The 24,348-nt window shown below is 39.1% G+C and overlaps 1 protein-coding gene across 1 annotated transcript in view; it reads right to left on the bottom strand.

Annotated features, from left to right (window-relative positions):
- The window catches only part of Hmcn1 (hemicentin 1), a 354,052-nt gene that overhangs the window by 127,065 nt on the left and 202,639 nt on the right, over positions 1 to 24,348 (bottom strand). Inside the window, exons 12-15 of the mRNA XM_055624399.1 lie at positions 9,391 to 9,532; positions 7,751 to 7,878; positions 5,605 to 5,718; positions 88 to 246 (exon numbers count right to left, since the gene is read on the bottom strand). Of these exons, the coding sequence (XP_055480374.1) occupies positions 88 to 246; positions 5,605 to 5,718; positions 7,751 to 7,878; positions 9,391 to 9,532 (543 nt within the window). The remainder of the gene's footprint in view (positions 1 to 87; positions 247 to 5,604; positions 5,719 to 7,750; positions 7,879 to 9,390; positions 9,533 to 24,348) is intronic.

The raw sequence follows: 24,348 nt of genomic DNA, 5'->3' as shown, positions 1-24,348 counted from the left end.
ACACACACACACACACACACACACACACAAAAATAACAACACAGTGCCAGAAAAAAAATCATGTGACGAATGGACATGAAAGCTTACAGCCTACATCCAGAGTTAGTCTGCCTGTTGCTCTTCCAGCATCATTGATGGCTACACAGGTATAATCACCAGCATCCAGATCTTGTGTTTCTTGAATCTTCAAAATTCCCATGAGAGGGTCAATACTGAGGAATGTTGATGGCCTCAACTCAAGATCTCCTAAGTCAAAACAAGGGGAAGAACATTAAACACAAAAAAATTTATATGGTTTACTCTGCCACTGACGTGATTTTGAAACGTCAGAATAAGAACGATTTCAGTGTTTCAAATTCCAGCTGTGTCTTGCACAACATAGATACTTTACTTTCAATGACCTAAAACCTGGTCCTGCAATGAATTATATATATAGCTGCTTCTTCCATTTATCTGTATCCAAATAATAGTGAGAGCTCTTGGAAGCTATGTGGAAAGTTGGGGCAGGCTGGAAACCAGAACAGTGGCTTTGGTCAGTAAAAGGAGAGCTAGGAAGATGAGGGGTAAAGAGAGGCTTGTACTATCTTTGTGGCTTGGGGCATTTCAGTGACCCTGGCTGAGCTTGAGCTATCACAGGTATTAGCTTAGTGAGTGACCAGGCTCTTTGTTGAATGGTGTCAGCTACAATTCGTCTTAATTTATGAATGGCTGGAGAAGAGAGCTGGTTGGAAAGGGTATGGGAAAGCTTGCTGGGAAAATAGAAATTAGTTAGTTTATATAAATCTGTTGGGTTACCTCAGCTGAAATCTCATTCACTAAAACTTTGAATTTGGAGTGATACAGTGCTTGTAGGAAGCAGACAGGGATCTCAATGCCAGGGCAGGGTGAACAGAGAAAGACTAGTTCCACCTGGAGTGCGTCCATACGCTGTGAGTCCCAACAGAGGTTCTGATCCTCAAAGAACCACTTACTACTGAAGGAGACAACACCTCAAAAAGTCATGGGGAAGATTATGCTTGCACCTGCCATGCACTCCTCCCAAAACATCTCCAAATCAAAGAATGAAATTGACTACAATGACCAGTAGATTTAAAAAGCACATAGCACAGGACACATAATACCATTTAGTGCATTTTTTTCCATTTGTTGTATGAAGGATGATACAAAGTATGTGAGGATCTTAAAATCCCCCAGGAAACTTGACAACCCTTGCTCTAGGGGTTTAATGACATTCCCAAAATCTGAAAGGTACTTTCTAAAATGTCACACATCAGTCTTCTTATAGCCTGGAACTAAGGATCACATATGCAACTCCAATTCAAATAGGCAAAAAAGAAATAAACAAACAAACAACAAAAAACCCTGAGAGCTAGTAGCTCTCTAAGAGAATGTTGCAAACAGCATCAACCAATGAGATTTAGCAACATGTAGACAATTCTCTTTTGTTTATATAACTTTCTGAAGAAATGATGTCAAAGGTTCTCTAAATTTAAAAAGAAAACAATAAAATTCCAATAACTAAAGCAACTGCCAATGCCCCCAAAACAGTTTTTTCCACAATATTTCAAACCCGTAGGCAGCCTCACACTTGCTACTACATACTCCGCTCACAAATTTGAGAGACAGCAAAAGCTTTGTCTAGGTGCCCCTTGGGGACTGTCGTAAACAAAAGCAGATGATGTTGAAGTGACTTTGCTCCTACCACAGGAGGACGCAGGTGACCTTGCTGCTCTTCAAGCCTAGAATGTTTGGAATGTGAGAGGTATTTAGAATTTTGTGATTTTCTTCTCACTTTTAGCTCTTCCGTGTATGTCAGAAGACACCATCTGTGTCAGAAGATAAAATAAAGACCTTTTGCTGGTAGATTTTTGTTCCAAATAAAAAGGTTGAAGGAATGGTAGTCACGAAACAAAGTAGGAATTGGAAAGCCCAAGTTCAATCAAGTTTGTATTTTGATCACATTCTGATAGTTTTCCTTTTCTTGATTTCTAATGAAGACTATTCATCAAATTATTGAGAAGACAGAGAAGTACAGAACTTCTCACATAGAGTTGGTAGGGGATTATTTAGCTTCAATATTAAAAACAAATAATGTTATCCTAGAACATTATACTTGGTAAAATAAACTTTCTAGGTCTGTTTTAGGATTTAATAATCATTACCACTGAATACGCATATTCCCACCATTTAAATTCAGTTCTGGACTCTGGATTTGATATTTAACACTAGAGCTTTTCAAATAGTTGATGGTAATTAACTTGCTATTATAAACGTTTGTCTCAAGGGCTCTCATGGGCCTCTTAAAAATGACTGAGGATACTTTAATCCCAGCACTTGGTGGATAGAGGCAGGCAGATCTCTGTGAGTCCACAGCCAGCCTGGTCTACAGACAGAATTTCAGGACAGCCAAGACTACACAGAGAAACCCTGTCTCAAAAAACAAAACAAAACAAAATAACAACTGAGCAACCTAGAAATTTTTATTTGTATAAATTATACTTATTTGTATTTGCTATATCAGAAATCAAATTGGGAAGTTTAAAAACATAAACATAACTAGTTTTATTTAAAACTCATGATATATTTTTTTTCATAATAAGCATACTTAATAAAAATAATATTTTTCCAAACCAGAAAAATTTAGTAAGAAGAGCAGCATTGTTTTACATTTTTGTGAATTTCCATAGTGTCTAATAGGAGACAGCTGAGTGCTCAGACTTGCTCCTGCCTTTTCTTTATTGGATGCCATACATCACGCAGCCTCCCGAAACTCCACTACTCACTCAGAAGACAATGAAAGTCAAAAGCCAAATAACATCTCAGTGTCATTATGACAATAACTTGGAGCATGGGGAGCCCTTCAAAGAACAGTAAGGAACCCCCAGAGATTTCAAACTACATTTAAGAACCATCAATCTCAATGAATAAATCCAATGTTATATTGTACCACAAATAATCTTTTCAAAAGATTTTAACCTGCTACAGAGGGCCTCTGAAAGCCAGAAGAAAACAGGAAACAACCTTGAAACCTGCCACAGAGGGCCTCTGAAAGCCTCTGCAGTATAGACTGTCAAAGCAGATGCTGAGCCTGATGGCCAACTGATGGGCATTGTAAATGGAATTTTATGTAAGAAGTGGGAAATAGTAAAAGCTGGAGGGGACGGGAACTCCACAAGCAGAGTAACAGAACAAGATAATTTGAACACAGGTAACTTCCCAGTTCCCAGTTCCTTGGTTGAACTACTCCAACCAAGGACTATTTGTGGAGATAACCTAGAACTCCTGCACAGATGTAGCCCATGGCAGTTCAGTGTCCAAGTGGGTTACATAGTAATGGGAAGAGGGACTGCCTCTGACATAATCTGATTGGCCTGCTCTTTGATCACCTCCCCCTGAGGGGGGAGCAGCCTTACCAGGCCACGGTAGAGCCAATTTTGATGAGAACTGATAGACTAAGATCAGAAAGGAGAGGAGAACCTCCCCTATCAGTGGACTTGGGGAATGGCATGCATGCAGAAAGGGGAGGGAGGGCGGGATAGGGAGGGGAGGAGGGAGGGGCTTATGGGTGGATACAAAATGAATAAAGTATAATTAATAAAAAATTAAAAAAAATTACACACACACAAAAAAAGATTTTAACGTTGTCTCAGATTTTTCCTCAAAGCCACCTTACACTGTTTATTTCTAGCAACAACAAGCTTATACTCTTGGAGGTCACTTTGCCACCTGGGACTTCTCTCCAGTGGCCCTAATGATATACATATGTTAATGCTACTTTATTCAAACAGAACTGCCCAAGGAAAAGATATTCTGAGGTTAAAGCAGAAACTCTGCTCTACTCCTGTGGTTTCTATGAGGTCAGATTTAGTGACCCCACCCCCTATAGCCTTCTCCCCAGGACACAGGTGAATTGGTGTCCACCTGCCTCCAACTCACTCATGCTAGAGCCTGTACACATGAAAAAGGTGTTGTCGTTTAGTTTTCTCCTGGTGACTCTGTCTGCTTGCACATTAACCTCCTGCCTGTGACTGGCAGGGTGAACTGGGCTGATATCGAGTTCAGGGGTGTGTATTGTTAATAAGCATTCGATCATGTCTAATAGTATGAGGTGCAGGCATCTATGCCCACACGGATTGGAAACCACTGGGATATTATTAACTGAACTCACTGAGTGCACTATTTGTGGTAGAGAGAAGAAACAAGTGAATTTGAAAATGTTCCACGTGGTGACTGCATTGTTCCCTACCTCCTCCTCAGCCATTTGTGGGACAGGGATTGGCGTGAGGCCTCAGCTTTTCAGATAAGTAGCCTAATTTGTGAACAAGACTTTCCATGTAATTCACACAAAGAGCCACCCATAACTTTCTGAAGTGATACTGCCATCATTAATTACCAAGTCACATAAAAACTGACTTTCTGTATCTATTTAACCACTGTCTGAATTTGAAGTCGTGTATTTATTAACTGGAAATCCAAAGATTTAAGTATTTCCAATAAGTAAAATTAATTTATAGTCACTAAAATAAACCTCAGTAAGGAACAAAACCAGAATTTTAAAAATTATTATCCGGGACTGCATACAAACTAAAAACTTTTGAGCATAAAAAAACATAGACATGGCATTATTTCCTAGTTTCTTTCATTACTTTTGATTTATATTATTTCAAAATATTTGGGTTTTTTTTTTTTTTTTACATAAAGCCTTTCTCTTTTCACCTCATGTTCCCTAAGTTTGAACCCGAGGTGAATTCATAATTTTGTGATTATGACATCAACCAGTTGCTATGGGAACATCTACGATTTAACAAACAGAATCATAACAACAGTGCTTTGTGCTATTTAGCGTTTTCGTCTGAAGATTAAAAAGTATTTTGCAAACAGCATCTCAATAATCCTAGCAACCTCCTGTTTAGAATGTTTACAGAATTTTCTTTATTTTTATCATCAAGAGCTGAGAGGGAAGTAAAAGCAGGAGGCTGTACACACATGTGGATCATCTTCATCCGTGCATGGACCCAGCTTCACTAAGACTCAATAGTCTTAGTCATTGCTTTGCCTTTAGTATAGAATCAGGGGTATTGTCTACACATTAAAATGTAGATATAAGTTCTATAACTGATGGGAGAGAAAAATCTTGAAACTGACCAAGACATACCCTTGCCTGTCAATTTCCTGTGAACCTTTATGTGTATCTGCAGTTGATCAGTTTACAGAAGGCATCCTTGAGGACCTAGCATCTTAATAGCACGCACACTCATCTCTAAGAAAAGTGAACTAAAACCAGGGAAGCTATTTTAAACGTCAACTGAATACTCTTGGACAGTTTTCTACAGGAAACAGTCCTAAACTAACAAAGAGAATGTTCAGCTGGGTTAGCAAGGCAGACTTCTCCCGCTTTGATTTCACAGTCCTGTAATCCATACCAGATGTCAAATCCTGAGATTCCAAGTTCAGAATTTTGAACTATTGTCTCCAGTGAGATCATAAACACATTTTATAGGCCTGCTAAGTCACACACCAAAACAAATTTTTAACAAATAATTTTTTAAAGAAAAAGAAAAACAAACGAATTGAGCCAAACATGAACATACTTAAGAAATGTACCTTTGAACCACTTTACTTGAGGTGGGGGAACCCCAGAAGTTTTACATTCCATAACTGTTGTATCCCCAAGGGCCACCAAGATCTCACTCTGAATTACCACCAACTTTGGGGCTTCTGAAAACCAAACACAAACAAAAAAGTCACATAGACTTAGATTATGCTTGCTGAATGAATCAATGAACATTACACCCATATCATGTCCCCAATTATGTTTACAAGCAGAAAGACACTCTCATACTGTGTATGTGTACAAATGTATATGATGAAAAGATGAATGTTGAGGCCAAAACAAAGATATTAGGCAAAAATAATGACAAAAGTATGAATAATTACTAGAAAATGAAGGCACAAACCATAGGACAGCAATTACAAGCTCTTGATGAAAACGAGGTCTATTAGGAGAATGGACTCAGAGAAATAAATCCATCCTCTAGCCACAGCACTAAAAGAACAGAACAGAGGGGTGATCAAAATAAAATGGACTTGAAAGAGGAATCGTGTTATAATGGACAGCTAAATTAAGACTCAAGGCTAATACAGTTACAGATGAATTAAAATCACATTCTCTACGGTGTAATCTGTAATTAATTATCTTACACACTTTTTTCCTCTGCTTTCCAGTGCCACACTATGTGTGCCCATTCCTGTAATACATTTATTTCCTTTTGTGTATGGTTCATGTTTTTCTTAGTGCTTTTTGCTTTACCCCTTACCTAAATGATTCAAGACCTTCCTAACTTCAACTCCTAATGTCACGCCCCTGCTAATGCCCTCCAAAGGTCCCTGCTGCCTTTGAAGAGTTCAGCTTTCAAAGCCCATAAACCATTTCCCTTTTTAACTTCACCTGCAGTATACTTGCTGGCTTATCACTGGCTGGAGAGATCCACTTGGGAGCCCCAAATACAGCCCTCCTTCATTCATTCTCTCGTTTTTTGCTTTTGGCAATCTTCCCCGAACTCTCCTTTGTCATGGTGGCTCTTCAAATTCCACTCATTCTTTCAGACTTAACTTAAATACTATCTCCTTTGGGAAGTCTTTGACATTCTTCAGTCAGAATTCATCTTACCTCTGTGGACACTCGCCCCTCCCCACCCCCAGTACTTGTCTGAACTTTGTTTTACGGCCTTATGTATCCACTTCCATATGAGCCTATGAAAAATAAGGACTATTGTGGCATAGATTTTTATTTTCTTTGTTTTAACAGTCTCTGACAGAACATCTGGCATGCTCAGGGTATTATACAGCAAAGAAATATGCTGAATATTTTGGTTTCTCTGTGACTAACACAAAATATACCTCTGCCATGCAGAATCCCGTTTTCATCACTGAGTCCACATCTTCATCCTTCATTACCCCTTCACCTGTTTTCCTTGAACATTTTTTAAGCCAGTTATCTCTGAATTTGAGTTGACTTTCCCTTAAAGATTTCCTCTCCATGCACTTGTCTCGTGATCGCTTTTTCCAGGCTCCAACGACATGATCACCTTCATTCCTCCATCTCCTTACATGCCAATAATTGTCTATTCTTATTATGGCTTTTCTACACTTCTCTCCTCATCGCTGACAGTTTTAATGCATTACCACATTTGGTAAGTTGAATAGGGTAAAAGGTATATTTTTCCAAATAAATTAGCCACAATTTGCCACCTGACACTGGGCACATCATTATATTTTCAGCCAATATTGGGAAGTTCAAATGAAATGCAGATATCCTTTCCAATAACAACATTGTATACATCTTAATAAATTTGCTTTAAGTTTGAAATAGAAAATGATAAATGAAACATGAAAACACTATGATACACAATTTTGATTATAAGTAGATGAATGTAAAATGGAAGATGAGGTGAGAAAAGGCATCGAAATTTTTATCTTGAAGTTGAAATATTACTGAAAATGAACCATGGTAGGGTATAATTCTATGAAGAGGCTAGAAATCTTTCATAAGGAAATTTCCTTGATTTCTGTTGACAAATATGTTTCCTCATTCGTGAATAACATTTGCTTTAATCAATATGTAAAATTAATTATAAATTACAATACAGGGTACAATTCGTCTCTAACATTAGTGATCAGAAAGGATCTTTCCATTCCATACAAGAATATTCACCCCTTTTCCACTGCCCTGTAAACAGGTTATACTTGCCGATGTATCTGAGAGTAGAAGTTTGTTGATCTGTTCCGGCCTCATTGCTGGCCAGGCAACCATAGGTCCCTGCATCTTTGGGAACAGCATTCTTGATGAATAAAGTACCTTCTGGGGTCATCCTGTATCTTTGGATTTAAAAAGAGAGTAAAATTTAAAATGCTGCAATAGTAATATAGTATTATAGTATCAAGACACTGTAGTGCCCTCTTCAAATGTTTTAGAATTACAGTTTTGTGTTTACTTCAGACATCATTAAGAGCATCATGCTACAAGAGAACAAGGGAAGATGTAATAATACTAATAAAATAGTAACAATAACAAAAATAATTGATATTTTTCTGTTTTTGTGCCCAGTTGTATGATAAAATACCCTAACCAAAAGAAATATAAGGAAAAAGGGTGTATTTTGCTTACAATTCCAGGTTATGCTTTATCATCATGGGGGAGAAAAGGTAGGAACTTGAAGTAGCTTTCCCCATCACATCCACAGTCAGAAGCAGAGAGAGAATGAATGCATGGATGCCTCTTGCTTAGCTTGTTTAGTCACTGGGTTTAGACAGTTCTAAACCCAGCTCATGAAATGGCACTGCCTGCATTCACAATGGGTCTTCCCACTTCAATTAACCCAGTGATGAAAAACTTTTTGGAGGCACACCCATAGACCAGCCTGATCAAAACAATCAAGACTCTCCTCAGCTGAATTATCACCGATATCATGTATCCAGAAATGGCTTTATGCCAGAGATTGCTACAGAGGTCCCCTGTTTATTAAAATTTTCAGTCTTCCCAATAAGTAAATGACCCAGATAATAACATCTTTTATAGATGTGTGAAGAGGCCACACCACATGCTCAAAATCAGAGTTACTAAATGGAAGTACTGAACTCTGCATGCAGGTAGTCTTGGCTCCTATGGTGAACTGCTCAGCAAAGGACCCATCAACATAAAAACCTGAGAGAAGTAAAACTTTATGCCACTGACAGAGACTCTGAGGACTCTAAGAATAGAATCTGGCTCAGCTTTCTGGAGCAAATCTAAGCTTCCCTCTCATACCAACCAGGGAAATGGAAGTCTGATGACCAAAAGTCTTGATGCTTCTGATCCCAATATCTGTTCCTTCCCAAGCCTAAGGACTCTTTAGGAAGTATATAGTAGCAAAAAAGACTCCATAGTGTACTATAGTGACAGTGAAAGTAGTTATCATGAATATCTGCAACCCATAATGGAATTTCTTTTGTGCTCTCCCTCCTCCCAGTTTTTTCTCTCTTTTTTTTTCCCCCACTAAATTCATGACAATGCCTCACACAGATGGGTGATAACTATATAATATTTCCCACAGATAAAGTTCATTATCCCATTTCAGTGCAAGTTAAATTGTAGCAAGTCAGGCTGTTAAGTTCACAGTTCAAAGGATGGAAGGATACTTGATCTTCACTACTGAAACTAAGGATTAGTAACCTCAAACATTGTGGAGTCACTATTTGCTTTTTTTTTGACATTTTCTAGCCTGTTTTGAAAGTGTAAAGCCATGGAGTTTCAAGTTTTAATACTAAGGGTTGGGTCTGATTCACTTGCTCCCAAATTCCACCAACCTTTCTCATTCAGTAAAAACAAGGGAGATGATACAAACCCAGTACCTGTGTGAACCCATGATAAACACCTCATTAACAGTCCAGACAATCTTCGGCTTGGGATAACCTGTTGCTGAACACATGATGGAGACCTCAGATCCTCCTGTGAAAGACTGATTCTTGGGCATCACAGTGACTTTGGGTTTTTCTGTAAATGAGAGGAAATTCCGATGGTGAGATGCGCACTTATTTTGGCATGAGGCGATGAGAAGTTGCTTATGCTTCCACTATCTACACATTATGTTCTTGAGGAGAACTCCACCACACTCCAATAACAGCTCTGGCACTGTCAGCAAAAGGATGGGACCTAAAGAAATAAAGACCAGAGAAGCCAACTTCCCTTGAAAAACAAATGAACTGATCCTGACGCCACTTCTGTCTCCACTGGTTATGAGGAACTGTGGTGCTACCTTCCCCCCTCTAGGCTCTAGGTTTTGTCTGCTGTTCAAAAACTTCCCATTAAACTTGTTTGCAAGCAAATTCCTCAACTGGAGCCTTCAGCTCTTCTCAAAGAGTGAAAGCAGCTTTTGAGACACAATGTGCTCTGATTCTGCTGTTAACTTGGTTTGCACCTCTCTTTCTCTTTCGATCTATGAATTATATCTCTGTTGAAGTCAAGGAGCATGTCTTTCATTCAATGCATCTCCCATGATCTTCCATGGAATTTAACATTGTATAGTCTGCAATGGGTTAGATTGAAAATATACTTAACACAGTTGATGGAATAAAAACCGTTCTTCGATCATAATAACTGCCAGCCCCTCTTACGATCTGGCTGTAGTGGTCATGTGACTCATGCATGCAAACCCACAAGACCTCAATATAACAACAAATGGCAATGACTCAAAGTAGCTAATGTTTTCCATTTGTATGGACAGAAAAACACTTTTGAAAATGAAACGTGAAGCATACAATTTACTGTCAAAACATAACCAGGATGTTGACACAGCCCCTCTGCTGTCACCTGTTTTCTATGTCTATATGTTAGGCAGTATGAACGCACCTCCAAAGAAGGTGCTACCAAAGAAATTGTAAACACCTTGCCTGGGAAATCCTCCAGTTGATTGAGTAAAAGGAAAGAAACCCTCTTTCGAAGCGCTTGAAGCAGGACAATTCCATCAGCTCTAAGAGAAAGAAGTTGATTCACTGGGGATTTGCTTCTGCTGTGGCTCAGGTACAGAAGTACACAGACCAGGAATTGTGCTAACATGGGTAGATTTATGAACGAGTGGCTTTCTCTCTCCTCATTCTATCTCATTGGTTTTTTTTTTTTTTTTTACTCTAGATGGAATGAAGCAATTGAATTAACAACCTAGCTCTGGATATGCTTATGGTGTTATTACTCTACTGCATGTTAGTGGGCAAACTGTGGCTTCCGTTCACTGAGAGAAATCCGTATCCGGAAGCCCTGTCCACTCGAGGGAGGCAGCAGTGAAGCAGCTACACAAGCCAAGAACCTAATTAGTGCTTAATTGCTAGCAGCTTACAATCACCCTTCTTTTTTTTTTTTTTTCTTTTCCCTGTTTACATTGCAGTTTTCGAACTAGGATCTTGTCTTTGAAGTCAATGTTTGAAGCCTTTTTCCGGTCTTGCAGACTTGGTTGATAGCCTCATTATTCCACAGATTCTTCACAGTGACCATAGGGATAAAGAAATGCATGAGGTCAAGGGCAGACTGGCCACAGCCAGTAAGTTCACATTGTGATTCCATCTGGACTCCATCAGTTCTGAAAGGCTGAGGGACCGCACATGGCATTAGGGTTGTCACTGACAAGCTTCAGGGGACGAGAAGAGAAAGAGGAGCAATTCTTTTCCTTTCCTTTTCTTTTTGCAATTTAGTGGATACTCACATTTCTACAGTTCCACCTTTTAAAATAAAATGTTTCTCATGGCTAGCTCATGTTAACATGGGCCTGCTGCAGAGCTTCAGGCTGCTCTCAACATTCTTGTCAAAGCTTGGTGCCTTGCAATGGAGTCTGCCAGAATCGGCCTGGCCTGTATCCCAGCAAGAATCCCACTGGTAGGCTCTGTGGTTCGGATATCAAAGTAAAAATAAATGTCAGTTGCTCAAACCAGGATGCAGAGAGTGAAGAGGTTATTGAGCAAATAAAGCCTGGATGTAGGGCGCTACCCGGGGTCATGAAATAAATCTGCGTGTAACATACAGATGGGATGACATCATCCTGCCAGAGGTGAGAAATTTACCATTGCCCCAGGAAGACTATCCCTACTCATGATAAGAAAATCAGAAAAGGCACGAGCAAACACAGGGGGCCAAAACTGGCTACCCACCAAGTAACAGTTGAATCAAGATGGTCAAAATGAGTCAGCCTCTAATTAGGTTAATAAGGACATAATGCCTCTTGTTATTATGGCTTGAATTGTTAATTTTTTCAATGCACAGGGGAAGAATTCCTATGTTAGTAAAGTGGAGAGTCAGGGCAAGAGTATGACATAGAAGAATCATAATGTAACCTCTTCAGTGCAATGACCTATTTACCTACAAACAAATCCAATCCATGTCTCCTTATGTGTGACATTAACCCCATTTTAATGGGGGAAATATGTTCAACTTGAATTTAGAAGCCAAAGTCCAGTTTTAGGACCTGAGAGCAAGTAGTTTGTTTTTATTTGAGGTTTTTATTATAATTTCACTGCCCTCATCAACTTTCCTACTGCCAGGCCACCCATCAGTTCCGTCATCATCCACAGCAGCACAGTATAAGCCCAAGCAATGCAAGCATGATGTGGTGGGAGAAGGAAACACTGATATTTTATTTCTAAGTTATAACAAAACCCAATGATTCAAAATAGTTAAATATATACACATTTGATACATTCAATCAGTTTTAGGTCTTGGTTGCCTTTATGACCTATTGAAACCATTTAGAAATGCCCATAAAAAAAACATCATTCCACCTAGTGGGATCAGCAAATTAAAAACAAATTTCATCCCTTGGAAATTGCCAGGATCATCCTTGCACTAGGAGGTGTCTGTCCTAATGGCTGCAAATGGTTTGTTGTTCTTGAGGCACTGGTTGGAAAATTTTAAAAAACACACCTAAGGACTTTCTCTTCAAGGAGAGACAGTGACAAATTAATCAGACAAGCTAATGCTTTTAAACTTAGCAACTATTTACAATATTTACCGCAATGGGTATACATAGGGCACTTTGGTAAATTTCTGTATGTTGTCATTTGGTTTCACTCAGCATTCATTTATTGAGAGCCTATTATGTTTCAAACAGTATTATCAAAGATCTCATAAATATGAACAGACTGTTTTGGTTTTCGGCTGAATTTCTTTCTAGTCAATTTACTGAAGTAGAAGGGCTGGATTAATTCTGTGTGTATTATGTGCAAAATATTGAAATCTAGATTTACTGCACATATGAAAAACCAAAGCTCAGAATATTTTAATAATTTTCCCAAAGTCTTCGAAAGGCAAAGCTAGGAGTAAACTTAGGTCTTGCTGACTCCATGTTTCTACACTTTAATAGAAATAATAATATTACCTACTGCAGAGAGTTATGTCGGGACAGCTACATTTGTATATATAAAACAAAGCAATTCCTGGCACCTAGTAGATGCTAGAGAACTGTGGCCTTAAATGTTAATCTTGTTATTTGGCAAAGTACAACAAAATAAGTAATACAGAATTTTAAATACCTCTGTGCATGTATAGTGTAGCCATTATCCTTATATTCTATTTAGATTATCCAACTATTTATAAATAATGTTTATTACTTCTTATAAAACTCAGTTTTGACTCTACTTAAAATTTATTATTGTTTGAAATAAAAAAATTATTTTTCTGCTTTCCTGACAGGGAAAAATATGCTAATACCTATGTCACCTGGTACATGTTAAAAAATTGCTGATGCAATGAGCATGTGCTTTTGCTTGTGTAAATTTCGTATTCAGTGAAGTAATTCTGGTCCTCAGAGATTTCCTTCATCAATCATCTTGGGAAGTATTTTTCTTTTAGTTTACTATTGTCTCTGGTGGCATGGCCTAATTAATGACAGATACCCACCCTTCCATAATATCTTAGAAACGTGCGAATCCACCTAATGTTCCTTACAGGAACAGCACAGGGGAGAGCTGAAGGCTTTATGTGGTCCTCTGGCTTCCACGTGGCAGCACGTGGCGCTCCAGCTGTAACTACCCACTGAATCTGTGCAGAAAAAAAGCAGGCCTCCTGTGTTATTCTTCAGCAGCAAGCATCTTTATGGGTTGTGGGGCGGCAGGGGAGAGCTAAGAGGCTCCCTATTCTTGCTGCCTCAAAAAGTGGGGGACTGTTTCAAACAAGACTTTGAAACTAACATCATACATATAAATATAGCTCATCATTTATTCTAACTTATAAATCTCACCAGCATAAGCATTTGTAAGACTAACAACAACTGAATCATATTAAACATTTTTTAAAAATCACTTTAGCCTTGTGTAAAACTTCACAAAAGTCGCATGTCATATTTTCTCAGTTGGGGTGAACTAATTATTTAAAAATAACAGCTTCATAAATATTTGTTAAAGAATTATCAGAATTATAGTATAAGTTTGGGTTTTAAATGTAAGCATGCTGGCATGTATTACAACTGGAAAAGAAAACACTTACATAATGAAATCTAAACCTGGGAATGTGACTCAAAGAAACCACTGCAAGCTAAGGAAACATGAACAGTCAGGTGAGAGAACCATGAGATTTGCTGAATATCTACATTCACGCAAACCATTCAACTGACTTGTGTTTCAGAAAATATAAATGATTTGTTGTGTTCCTGAATCTAGTTTTTATTGTGGGTAATATGATATTCTCATGAACAGTGCTGTATGGGAAACTGGAAAATGTTTAGCATTGAATTCCTGAATCTGATTTTTACTGTATTGTACAACTGTAGAATGAATTTTGCAGAACTTGTTCTTTCTTCTAAACAACTGTATTTGTCATGGAGAAAGCTAGCTTTAAAACATTACATAATGACTGCCATTGATTGAGTTTCCTGAAAAGTGTTATTAGTAGCTGTAGCCCAGCCTGACAAACATTTATTTACCTACTGATTTAGGTCATTCACTTTCTTCAGAACATGTTGACATTGTTCTCAAATGAATTACTTCCATTTCTGATTAGAGAAATAATTCCTCCCAGTGCTGGCGCTGACTTGTATGCATGAAGCTTGCACAATGAAAATGACATAATCTCAGTAAGCACAACTTGTAAGAGAAAAGGGCTTACTCCCTGAACTTCCCCTTATTCTGCAGCTAGGAGAAATGGCAGAGGAGTGTATTTCAATATTTCAAAGTTCTCTCTTGCCTACTAGAGAAGTCCCATAAGTGGCCAGGGATTCTTTCCAAAGAACAGAGGATGACAACTGAAAGCAATCAATCAACCATACAAACCAAACAAGCCATGGCAACAAAACTGGAAATCAGTTTCCCAAAGAAGCCGGTACACTGAAATCTCAGAGATAAGCATTTCCAAGCTTGCACAGTAGTGCATACCTGTAGTGCCAGTACTCAGAAGACGGAGACAGGAGAATTGTAGATTTGAAGCCAGTTTGGGCAATATAGCAAGACTTTGTCTCAAAAACAAAAACAAACAAAACACAAAGTAGCCTTTCCAAATGTGCTTCATCAATAGAAATATAAAGACCTGGGTTATAGCCTCTCCCAGATGGAAATTATTTCCTAAATGATAATAATACATTTGAGTCATGGCTTTTTAATGTGACAGATGAATTACGTTTCCTGAAACCTCTTTGCTGTGTCTGACTTTATTGTCTCTACAAAGAGTATCATCCATGCTGTCCAATATGGTAGCCACGAATCCACCCACCCCACCCCCACCAACTCCTCCTCAAACTCACATCTTTCTCTGATTATTATCATTACAGTTACACACAGATAAAAAAATAAATACAATTTACTGCATCCATCTAGTGTTGCTTGCATGTACACGTTTTTAGGGCTGACCACTTGATTTTGGGTAACCAACTAGGGGGTTCATTCCTGGGGAAGACTAATTTTCCCAGTTACTAGTCAGAGGCAAGACGGCTAATCTATAGATTTACCGGTAGGTGGCGGACTGGCAACAAACCACACAGGCAAGGAGCTAGACAAAAATCAAAATCCACTTTGACAAATTGACGATGAATTTGGCTCCCCTCCCCAAATTAAAAAATCCACACTCAAATGGCAATATGTTTGTGAAATCATCTATTAAAAGAAGAGTGGTAGTTTTAAGGACATTCAATGATAAAGACTATATTCCATGTTAATCATAGAATCTTAATAGCAAAAAAAAATCTACAAATGATACAAAACTCTACATTTTATATTATCCAATGTTAACAAATTTTGTTTACTTCTTTGATATTAATTTTAACTAATGTTTAGCAATCATTTATATGTTAATGTTTCCACTTAATACTATTTTTTCCTAACAAAATAAATCACTCATTTATTTAGGTATTGTTTGTGACTGATCGTTAAAAATATGTCAAGATAAAAAAAATGATGAATAAGGATGACTGAATTTTAAGAAAACATACTCTCACTTGTAAAGTCTTCAAGTAAGTGGTGGCTATCTACGACTACAAGGTCTTTTCTTTAATGGTCTTTCTCTAAATCACAGAATTTTCAAATAAGGCAGAAAGTACAAAGCTGAGACTTGTATTTTCATTTGGCTTTTAAATAGCAGCAAATAAAAAAATGCACGCCATTGTTTTGCGTCATATTAGGCTACTGAGGATTTTCAAAGGTGTCTGGTATCTCTAAACCTACTCTTGGTTACACCTTTAACTAATCAAAAGTCAGCACATAAAAAGGAATCATAAAACACATAAGAATCATAGCATTGGATACAGCTCCATAGGACTTAGAATGTAACAGCCAATTTTGTTGGTGGCCAAATTTATTTGCTACCTCCCTTAACTTATCAGGGAAGCAGTTCCCATGCAGTTAAAGAGGACCTGGCACGGAAGTCCAGAACGAGGTTACAACCTCTCAGGCTGTCACTTCATCCCTCCTTTATTCCCTTTATCGCAATCACAACTTTCACCCTTCCTTTATATTCCGATAGAGTAGACCATGCCTGGAAACTTTTCCTTCCTTCTCCAGCTTAATCTTGACCACATTACTTAGCTGGTTTTTTTCCTCGAGGTGCCTTGTCATTTTACTGAGGCAATTCCATAAACTCTCAAACCTAAGTGATTTCTCCCATTCTACAAGAAAAGGGTTACTGCTAGATGTGGGGAAGACAGGCAAGGTGGGTCTCTGTAAGTTCAAGCCAGCCAGCTCTGTGGAGCAAGGCCCTATCTCCAAAATGCATAAATACATCAATTAAGTGAGCAAATAAATAAGGCTACAGAAGATGGAGGGGGAACCCCGCCACCATGAGGGTCTCTTTCGGCATTGCACTGGGCGCTCCCTCAGCACGCTCACATTTCTGTGTTCATCCTCCCGTGACGAGGCACCTTTCTCCACTTGGAAAGGTTTTCTGACCACTTGGTGAAAGGTGACTTCCTTCCCAGGAAATTCCAGGAGCATCATCTGGAGGAAGCCCTTCTTAATCTCCCAGCATTCCAAGATAAGGCTTTAAGATGCCTTGATGTAGTTCACACTATTGTATTCGTTTTAATTCCTCTATTACATTGTGCTCACTGCTTTTGCTGTTGCTTTTGGTTTAATTGTGCGTACCTCCAAGTGATCTACAACTCACTATGCGACCAGCTTGCATTACGGGCTTTTGGATGAATAAAATGTTTTCTTCTTGTATACATTTACACCAGGGGTACACTGACAGATAGTTAACTCTTGGTAAATAAATTTATGAATAAATAAACATACAAATAGGTAACCTAACAAAGTGGGTCACTAACTCATTTTAACCAGAGTTTTAGAACAAAGCATTTCATACACTTCTGCATTGCTTCATGTGAATAAAAGTTTACCAGCTTCAAAATAAGGCTGACACAGGGTCGCGTGGCTCAGCACGAATTAAGAGCCCAACATGGTAATCTGGCTGCTCTGCTCTCTCCGGAGGCAGGTGCCTTCACCTCATCCTTTCTTCAGATGCAGTAAAGGAGTCTTTACTGTGTGGCATCAGCTCTAACATAGTTCTTATTTATGTCAGCCAAATATCAATCACCCTTCCTCCCCCACAAAAAGAGCAAACATCTTACCATTTTTCAGTTGGACAGTTAAGGCATTGGTCAACACTGGGAAACCCTGGGATTAAATAATTTTAGTACATGTGACATATATATCTTTTATACTCATACGAGGTACGTCCCTAAACATTCTGCTTTTCTTTCCGTGCACATGCAGTGAGTTCATTGCTATCCTGGAAACTCCAGGCGACCCTCCTCTTCCAAACTTTGCTCTCGGTATTTCTCCTGCTAGGCCATCCCTGGGTTGTATTTGTAAGAGGAAGAAAACAACCTCCACCCCCTATTCTCACTCAATTCATCATAACACTCTGACATCATGTATAAGAAACACTCCCCCTTTTACCCTCATACACATGGAGCCAATTCAACTCTGTTCAGTTTAAAGGCCCTTTCCTTCAACACTGCCCATTTTAGATTATTTCCAAAAAACAAGATACAAATCCCAGGTTAATGCAAGCCTCCTTCTCAAGTTCAGTTAATTTGGTAGAGAACCTCACAGAACTGGAGAAACAGTTTACATGCTGACAGGTGGGCACACAGGAATCTAGAGGCCATGCTCAGGAGCCTCTCAAAGCTCTTAATCTAATCGCTCAAATATCTTTCCTTAATAAAATAGCAAATTCAGAGTTTTTCATCTTTATTGGTATTACTAAATCAATGGTTGTGAAATACCTTCCAACACTGAGTCAGTTGGTCAGAAGTACAGGAGGCTTTGGCGGTTGATTTGCATCTGAAGTGAGCGCATTCTCTGGGAATGAGCCCTTGACCTGTATCCAATGCTAACCTGAATCCGTGTCAGATGCTGATGTCCAAAGACCTGGAGATTCAGTTGCTGGGAACAGAAAAACTCAGGTATTCAGTGTCAGAAGTGCTGTGAATGGACACAGAGCGTGATAAAGAGTCTGCAAGGATTAGATGGTACAGTTTCCCCGGCACTTTTCCAGCTGTTAATTAGCAGTTCTGTCCTTTAGTGAGTTGGCATGCTTTCTGATACCTCATCTGCCCCATTTCTTCCGACCAGTCACTATACTGAGAAAGAAGTAGCTCTCTCCTAGCTAGAACATTCATTCCATCATCTAACCTCCACAACATCTGGATATCCTTTCTGCTAGCTCTCTCATTGGGTTTGTGTTAATGCTCATTTTCACATGGTCCCTCCTTGCTGAAAATTCAAATGCTCATTGTTTACAGCTTCTTTAAGACAATATTTTTTATATACTTGAATATCTACTAAGCTATCCAAATCCTCTTTGCTTTACAATCTAAATAAATCTACTTTTTAAGTTTTTCCTTGTAAGTTCTATTTAAAGACATCTTAATATTTCTGTCTTTTAAGTTTTAGAGAGAGATAATTCCTTCCATCTAGAATTAAAGTTCGCTAACATCTTTGCAGAGCATAGATGCCTTAGATGAAAGGCAACAGAACGGGGAGCATATGCTAGCTATTGCCATTTGATTTCATGGAGTTGGAATGTGTTGAAACAGAAACATGATCTATGGAGGCGGTAGACTGCAGTTAGCAGATAAATCCAATGTTAAGCTTTTATTACAAGAAAGCTAATTTAGTTATCTACTGAAATGCTGCATTTGCTCCTTTTGTTAGATTTCACTTCCAACTTAGAAAGGATTTAAGGCAGTTCAGTCAGTAATTTAGTCACACAAAATTCTGCAACTTTAAATTTTCAACTATAAATTTGTTCATTGAATTGTTTCATGGCACCCTTATAAACAATTCTCCATTAAAGACACTTTAAAATACATAGAACAATTTCTCAAGTTTTGTAGATACAAGATAAACTCTCAGATATGCTGTCTAGGCACACGTAATCTTACCTGAACACTAAATGAGGTCATAACTCAAGAAATTTAAGGTAAAAGCCTTTTAAAGATGAATCCCACAGTGTTGTAAAAGAAGATTAGAGAAGAAAGTATGCAGAATTATGGAAATGTCTTTAGATGGCTAGTGTGGTGGTTTGAATGAGAATGCCACCCCCCTCCCAAGGTAGCATATGTTTGAATGCTTGGTCCCCAGTTGGTAGAACTGTTTGGAAGGTTTGAGGCTGCCAAAGCCTACCTTCATCCCCAGCGCTAGTGCTTTCCCCACCTCCCCTCTTCTCTCTCTGCCTCCTGCTTCTGATCTAGATGTGAGCTTCCACTGTGACAGCATGCACAAGACCTGCACAGGTCTCAAACAAGCAAAATCCCAGCACAGAGAAGGAAAAGTGGACACAAAAAGTCCCACATCTATCCAGGAAGCCTTTTGCAATTGATACCTCCGAGAAAAGGAAAACCAGTTTTCCCCAAAGCAGCACCACTGGATAGATCAAGCACACCCCAGAGCAGCTCTCACGCCTTGAAAATAGCCAGTCAACACAAAATAGACTCATTGTGTTGTTGTTGTTGTTGTGTGTGTGCGCTTCTTAGTTTGTCAAGTGTGTTTATTTTTGCTTTTTTCTTGTTTTGAGAAGGCGGTTGAGAGAGAGAAAGAACATGAAGTGGGAGGTGGGGAGGAGCAGGGTGGAGCTGCAGAGAGGAAAGTATATATGATCATAATACACTGCCTGAAAAAAAAAATGTGACCTCTCAGTTGTCCCCAATTTCTAGCCCCCTGTTCATCTGCCACAGATTTGAGCCTATGAAGCCATAGACCGATTTAACACTTCCTTTTCTAAGTTGCCTTAGTTGTGGAATTTTATCACAGCTGCAGAAACATAAGACAACTACTATTCTAGGTCACTACATTTCATATTATCCAGACGTACCAGCATAACACTTTTAACCAGTAGACTGGAAGACTAATTTGTGCTCTCTTTGGATTCCTGTCCTGACTTCCTTCAGTGATAAACAGTGGGGTGGGAGTATAAGCTGAATAAACCATATCCTCTCCATGTTGCTCCTGCTCATGATGCTGTTTCATCACGGCAGGTAACCCCAACTCTGGCACAGCCCAAGGCTTCTCTGGTGGATTGGTACTGACCCTGGTAAGCATTGCTGAGAGAAAGCCAGTTATATCTCAACTGTTATATATATATAAAGTCTGTTATATCTCAACATGCCTAAATTTGGTTTATCTTTATTTTTAAAAAATATTTGGGCACTCAACTCTCATGTTCAGTAAATTACTTAAAGGAGGCAATGGGGTTGGTATTTTTTCCTCAACTCTGAAACGTTTCAGAGTATACTTTTATAGGACAGACAAATTAATTAGATTATGAATTCTTAGATTCCACCTCTCTTTCCCAAAATACATGTATTTTTCTCATTATTGAGCCAGCACCAATTCTTAGCTTTAGACACCAGAAAACTCCATGGGCTAATGTTAAAGACATTCATTGCAAGTAAATGTTTTGTTTTGTTTTGTTTTTAAAAATCAAAAGGAGATTTGATAACAAATAGAAAGCAAGAAAGACAAAGTCAGCCAGCCAACACTCAGACTGATGGTGAAGGGTCACTGGGACATTGGTTTCTGATATCACTGAATTTTGCATCTCATGATGCTGCCAAGAATAAAAGCAACATCCCCACTGGGACAGATGAATCTGACTGTGTAGCCTGCTAGGGGACCCATAATGTACTGTATCTAATCTCACTTGTTTTCTACTTCCCATCAAGATAAAAAGCAACTCCTCCTAAAAAGGAAAGTATTCTAACCCTAAGGGACATGTATGAAAGAAGCCCACTGCAATTATCTTCTAGCCTGTAATGTATTTGATAAGTCTGATGTCAGTTTGGTTTTGATCCCTGCTGTTACAATGTATTGACATGGGCTGCATGTCTGTGGAGGTTTTGCTTCACACCAGGAACAGACTTCAGCCAGGATGTACATAGAGTAACTTCTCACCTCATTGCTTTGCTTGAATTGGTCATCCTGGATAATTTCGCCCACCACACCCCAGGACAGTTTTCTCCAACTCCTTTAATTAATTTCCTTAGTTTCAGCTGACTATGTTTCTTCAGCAGATATAAATCTTAGATGGAATTTCCATTTTTAAGATGGCCTCTGAAAGACTCTATTGATCAAGGTATCAAAGCAGAGGCTAAGACTCATAGCCAAACTTTGGGCAGAGTGCAGGGAATTTTATGAAAGAAGAGGGAGATAGAAAGACCTGGAGAAGACAGGAACTCCATATAGAGAGCAACAAAACAAAAACAAAAACAAAAACAAAAAAAAAAACAAAAAAAAAAAAAAAAAAACGAGCTCTGAGGGCCCTGAGGGCCCTGAAGAGAATGATACCCCAGCCAAGGACAATGCATGGGGAGGACATAACACCCAGGCTCAGATGTAGCCCATAGACTCAGTCTACAAGTGGTTTCCTTAGTAAGGGGAGCAGGGGCTGTGTCTGGCATGAATTCAGTGGCAGGCTCTCTGATTACCTCCCCCTGGGGGTACAGCCTTGCCAGGCCACAAAAGAAGATGATGCAGCCAGTCCTGATAAGACCTGATAGGCTAGGGTCAAATAGAAGCGGAGCAGGACATCCCCTATCAGTGGACTGAGGGGAAGGGATAGGGGTAGAAGAGGGAGGAAGGGTGGGATTGGGAGGAGATGAGGAAGGGGGCCACAGCTAGGATACAAATTGAATAAATTGTAATAAATGATAATAATAAAAATTGTAATAAAGAGATTTAATTAAAAAAAGAAAGTCTTATATTTTTGGTTGTGAGCCTAGCCTTTAAACGTTGAGCCATGAGGAAGGGGCATGGGAGGAGATGAGGGAGAGAGTGAGGAAGGGAGAGATTGGGAGGGGATAAGAGTTGGGCTACAGCTGAGATACAAGTGAGTAAATTGTAATGAATTAAAAACTTATATTATTAAAAAAAAGAGAGAGAATCCAAAAAGAGAAAATCTTGTTTTCAAGTATTAAGTATTTATCTCAGTGTTCTTAATTTTTTCAACTTTATGCATTATATTTCTAATTTTATTTTTTATGTAATATTAGTACCTCTAAGTCAGATTTCCACTATATTGCTGTATCTTTTAACTTCTTTTTAGTTTGTCTGTTTGTTTGAATTAGGCACTCTGTATAGCCCCAGTTGTCCTAGAAGTCTCTATGTAGACCACACTGTCCTCAGACTCACAGAGATCCACCTACTTCTGCCTCTTGAGTGCTGGGGTTAAAGGTATGTGCCATGACACCTGACCAGCTCATCTTCTTTTTTTAATTAAAACATAATATTTATTCATCTGTATGAGATACATTATAGTAATTTAATGCATATATACAATAATACTAGCCAAATCAGGGTAAGAACCATTTCAATCTCTTTAAACATTAATCATTTTATATTGGAAGTTTCACACTCAGAATAATTTTGAAATGTATCATAAATTATTTTAATGAACAGATATTTTCTTATACTTAAGAAAAGCCGGAAACAATTCTACCAGGCTTACTGTGTTTTGGTAGCCCTTATTAAACTTCATCTCATCTCCTCAGGCTCACACACAGCACTTCTCATCTCCCCATGCTCACACATGGCATGATCTTCTCAGTTTCTTTTTTTTAAATTATTCACTTTACCTCCTGACCACAACCCCCATCTTCTCCTCCTGGTCTCAACCTCACACCTCTCCTCCTATTCTCTTCTTTCCTTCTCCTCAGAGAAGTGGATGGTCCACCTTGAGTACCAACCATTGCTAGCACATTATGTCTTGGCATTGAGGCCAGACATGGCAGCCTATTAGGGAAACAGGATCCAAAGGCAGGCTTCAGAGTCAGAGAGGGTCCTTGCTCCAGTTGCTGGGGAACCCACATGAGGATCAAACTGTGCATCTGCTACATATGTGCAGGGGCCTGGGACCAGTCCATATGTGCTCTTTGGTTGGTGGTTCAGTCTCTGTGAGCCCCCATTGGCCCAGGTCAGTTGACTCTGTAGGTCTGTGGAGTCCTTGATCTCTCAAGCTCCCTCAGTCGTCCCCCAACTCTTCCATGTGACTTCTGAGCTCTGTCTAATGTTTGACCATGTGTCTCCACATCTGTCCCATAAACTTCTCAGGGAAGCCTCTCAGAAGACAGTTATGCTAGGCTCCTCTCCACACGCATAGCAGAGTAACATTAATAGTGTCAGGGATTGGTTCTCTTCCATGGAATGGGTTTCAGGTAGAGCCAGTCTTTGGTTAGCCATTTCCTCAATCTGTGTTCCATCTTTGTAGGCAGGACAAATTTTGAGTCAATGGTTTTTTTTTTTTTTTTTTGGTGGTTGTTGTCCTTATGCCTCCTAGAAGTCTTGCCTGGCTAAAGGAGGTGCCCACTTCAGGATCCATATGCTCTGCTACTAGGAGTCTCAGCTAGGGTAGCATCCATTGACTTCCCGGGGCGTCTCCTAGACTGGTCTCTGGCAAGTCCCAGAGATGTCCCAGTGATATCACAAACCTCTGATTTCCATTTTCTCACTCAGCCAGCCTCCCAACCCCACCCCTGCTTTCCCTACTCCCAATTCCGAGGCCTGATCCCCTCATCATCCCCTCTTATACCCAGTTGGTGCTAGTCTAACTGGATATCTACATGTACGGCTGTCTTTTTTCCATTGTATGGTTTTGGCTTCTTTGTCAAAACTTAAATTTCCATAGGTGCGTAGGTTTATTTCTGGGTCTCCGATTTGATTCCATTGATCCACCGGTCTGTTTCTATGCCAGTACCATGCTGTTTTGTTGTTGTTGTTGTTGCTGTTAGTCTGTAGTACAGCTTGAGATCTGGGATGGAGATGCCTCCAGAGGATCTTTTATTGTACAGGATTGTTTTGGCTACTCTTGTTTTGTTTTGTGTGTGTGTGTGTGTGTGTGTGTGTGTG

This window comes from Psammomys obesus, unplaced genomic scaffold (genome assembly GCF_907164565.1).
Source record: "Psammomys obesus unplaced genomic scaffold, mPsaObe1.curated_primary_1811, whole genome shotgun sequence".
Taxonomy (NCBI): domain Eukaryota; kingdom Metazoa; phylum Chordata; class Mammalia; order Rodentia; family Muridae; genus Psammomys; species Psammomys obesus.
Note: the sequence above shows the minus strand (reverse complement) of the source record. Positions and strands in the feature narration are given on the sequence as shown.